The sequence below is a fragment of the Alternaria ventricosa genome, assembly GCF_023758065.1.
Source record: "Alternaria ventricosa strain BMP 2768 chromosome Unknown scaffold_27, whole genome shotgun sequence".
NCBI lineage: Eukaryota > Fungi > Ascomycota > Dothideomycetes > Pleosporales > Pleosporaceae > Alternaria > Alternaria ventricosa.
Window position 1 is genome coordinate 328,072 of NW_026055707.1, and position 2,990 is coordinate 331,061.

Below are 2,990 nucleotides of genomic sequence, written 5' to 3' on the forward strand. Positions count from 1 at the left end.
CGTTAGATAAACACTTAAACACAGCTGAACTTCCACTGAATCCCGTCGCCTTGCCATCGAGGCTGAGATATCGCCAAATGACCACTCCGACCCACGAGAACCTCCCGCGACCGAACTCAGCGAGCCCGATGCGGCTGGAACTGACTGCACTTTCGGCGTCGCTGCCTACCCCGCGCATTGCTCATGTTGACCTGTCACAACAGAACCGGAGACGCAGCATGTCTCGCTCCGCTCAGCAGCATCACCAAGGCGAATTGCGAAGAGCACGTTCGGAGTCACTTGCTGCACTCACAGCTGCTCAGCCGGGGTCGTGCGGCCAGCAGCGTACATCGTCTTCGCGCTTCAGCGCTTCACCATCCGAAGACGCTCTCCCAGAGCAGACGCATCGCTCATCTCTCCATCTTCATGCGCAGCCGGGTATGTATCACGGGCCTCCGCCGCAGTACGTTTCGCCGCCCCCGCTGGTTCGTCACCCCAACATGGCTATCGCTCCAGACCGAAGTAGCCCTGGACTCGGACGGCGCGCGATACCGACCCGCGAAAGCCTGTCGCAGTGGAACTCAGAACGCGAAGAAGCAAAGATGGGCCTCGGCGACATGCATCGCGCAGACATGAAGGAGAGAGTGCGACGCGCGAACGAGTTGGAGCTGGAGAAAGAGCAAGAGCTGGTACACTTGGAGAAGAAAGCGAGTGGTGTCGCTCAAGACAACGCGCGAGGCTGCTTCGGCGCAATGCTGCGCCTGTTTAAAGTTAGTTTAGAATAATAATAACTGCAGTCTTGCTATTACGTAAATAGAGGTTATCTTAGAGAGTAAACTAGAACAGGTAATAGAAAAACAGCCTAGCCTTGTATTAGAGTTAACTCTACTCTAGAGGACGTGCTTAGGGCCACTGGCCCTAAGCAAATTTTAGTAAGGGCGATAAGCACTAATAAGAAATAAAGGGTAGCCCTAAAGTAGTAGCTCTAAGGCTTTTAAACTTTACTACCTAAGAGCCTAGATAAAATCTAAGTAGGTTATTTTGTGTAGAATTACTGCGCGAATTTAACGCTATACTTAGCTTATTAATAGCTACTTGCGTTATAAAGTTATAAAGTAGGGAAGTTTAGAGCTAAATTTTAAAGTTCTTTACGTAATTACTGCGCTTACTGCTAGTACAGCCTACGTACAGCTAAATCTAACGCCTACAGCTAAATTTTAACGCCTATAGCTAAATTTTAGGCTTAAATTAAGGCTAAAATTAGACACTTATAGTTAGAATTAGTTACTAAATTAAGCACTTAAAATAGGCGCCTCTATAGCTAGAGATTAGTACCTCTATAGCTAAAAAAGAGCGCCTTTATAGCTAAATCTAATACCTGCAGCTAAATTTTAACGCCTATAGCTAAATTTAAGACTTAAATTAAGGCTAAAATTAGGCGCCTATAGTTAGAATTAGTTACTAAATTAAGTACTTAAAATAGGCGCCTCTATAGCTAGAGATTAGTGCCTCTATAGCTAAAAAAGAGCACTTTTATAGCTAAATCTAACGCCTATAGCTAAATTTTAATACCTATAGCTAAATTTTAAGCTTAAATTAAAGCTAAAATTAAGCGCCTATAGTTAGAATTAGTTACTAAATTAAGCACTTAAAATAGGCGCCTCTAGTGTTAAATTTAGTGTCTCTACAGCTATATATACTCTATTATACTTAGTATTAGTAGCTAGCTAACTTAGAATATTATTTCTCTAGCTCTAGAGCGCGCTAGCTCTACCTTCTCTTATTACGTCTTACTACTTAATATCTTTACTTTTCTATCTATCTTCTTACTAAATTGCGCCTTAGGCACCTACTTTATTTCTCTATAGTACACTACCTCTATATTTACTTACTTACGCTCTCTTTTCTACTAAAATTATTTTAACTAAGCGCGCTTACTTTAAAATTAACGCGTCTCTACTATAAACGCAAGCTCTACTACTACTCTAACTTATCTCTCTACTACCTCTATACTCTTATAAGAAGCTTAGAGTACTTAATTTCTTTAAGCCTAGTAGTAGTATAATAACTACTAGCTCTTCTATATACTAGAGCACTACTAGCTCTTCTAAATAATAGAGTACTACTAGCTCTTTTAAACTATAGAGTACTACTAGCTCTTATAAATACTAGAGTACTTTACTTTCTACTATACTTTTCTACACTAGCACTATTACTACGCACTATAGTAATCTTATATAGATAGCTAAGTAGCTATTCTATAAATTTAAAGAGAGTACTACCTACGTTAGGTCTCTTATATAGCTTATTTACTACTATACTAAGAAGATTATAGTTATCTATAAAGAGAAGAAATATCTTAAGAAATTAGCTACGTACTATAAGTAAGAGGTAACTAAGGCTAAGAGTAAAGTTAAATTATACTATAATAAGGTGTAGAGCGCACGCAAAGACAGCAAGAGGTACTAGAAGTAAGTTAACTTCTACTACAAGATAGTATACAGAGCCTATAATATTATTAATAAAGCTATTTATTTACGCTCTACTAGCCTATCTAAGTTAGATAGGTTAATTAGTAATTAGCTTTCTTTATACTTTAGGCTTATAACACTACCTTTTATATTAATCTTCTCTCTTCTATTACTATAGAGTTATAGCCTCTACTCTTTAATAAATAAAAAGCGCTATTAAATTTATAAAGTGTAGCCTATAGTATAGGTATTATAAAAGTAATTATGTAGCTAAAGACTCTACTTCTTAGCTACCTTATAACTAGCGCTTACGCTAGTCTTTAGGCTAATACTCTACTTATAACACCTATAATAGCTCTACCTATCTACTAGCTCTAAGGCTTAGCGCCTAAAATTTAAACTCTAGGTAACTACTTAAGCTATCTACTAGTATACTAAGTTCTTATCTACAAAGACTATAGCGCTGTCTACAATTAGACTAGATATCTTAAGAAGTCTTACTAAGTTAAGAAGAAAGAGTAGTAAGCGCTAGATAAACGC

At 38.5% G+C, this 2,990-nt stretch overlaps 1 protein-coding gene across 1 annotated transcript; it reads left to right on the forward strand.

Moving 5' to 3' along the window:
• Positions 1 to 479: 479 nt before the first annotated feature.
• J4E93_010227 (uncharacterized protein) lies at positions 480 to 749 on the forward strand (the record flags this gene model as incomplete). The annotated part of the gene is made up of 1 exon (XM_049348112.1): positions 480 to 749. A coding segment is annotated over one exon (270 nt), but the record flags the coding sequence as incomplete, so codon positions are not given.
• Between the last annotated feature and the right edge of the window lie 2,241 nt (positions 750 to 2,990).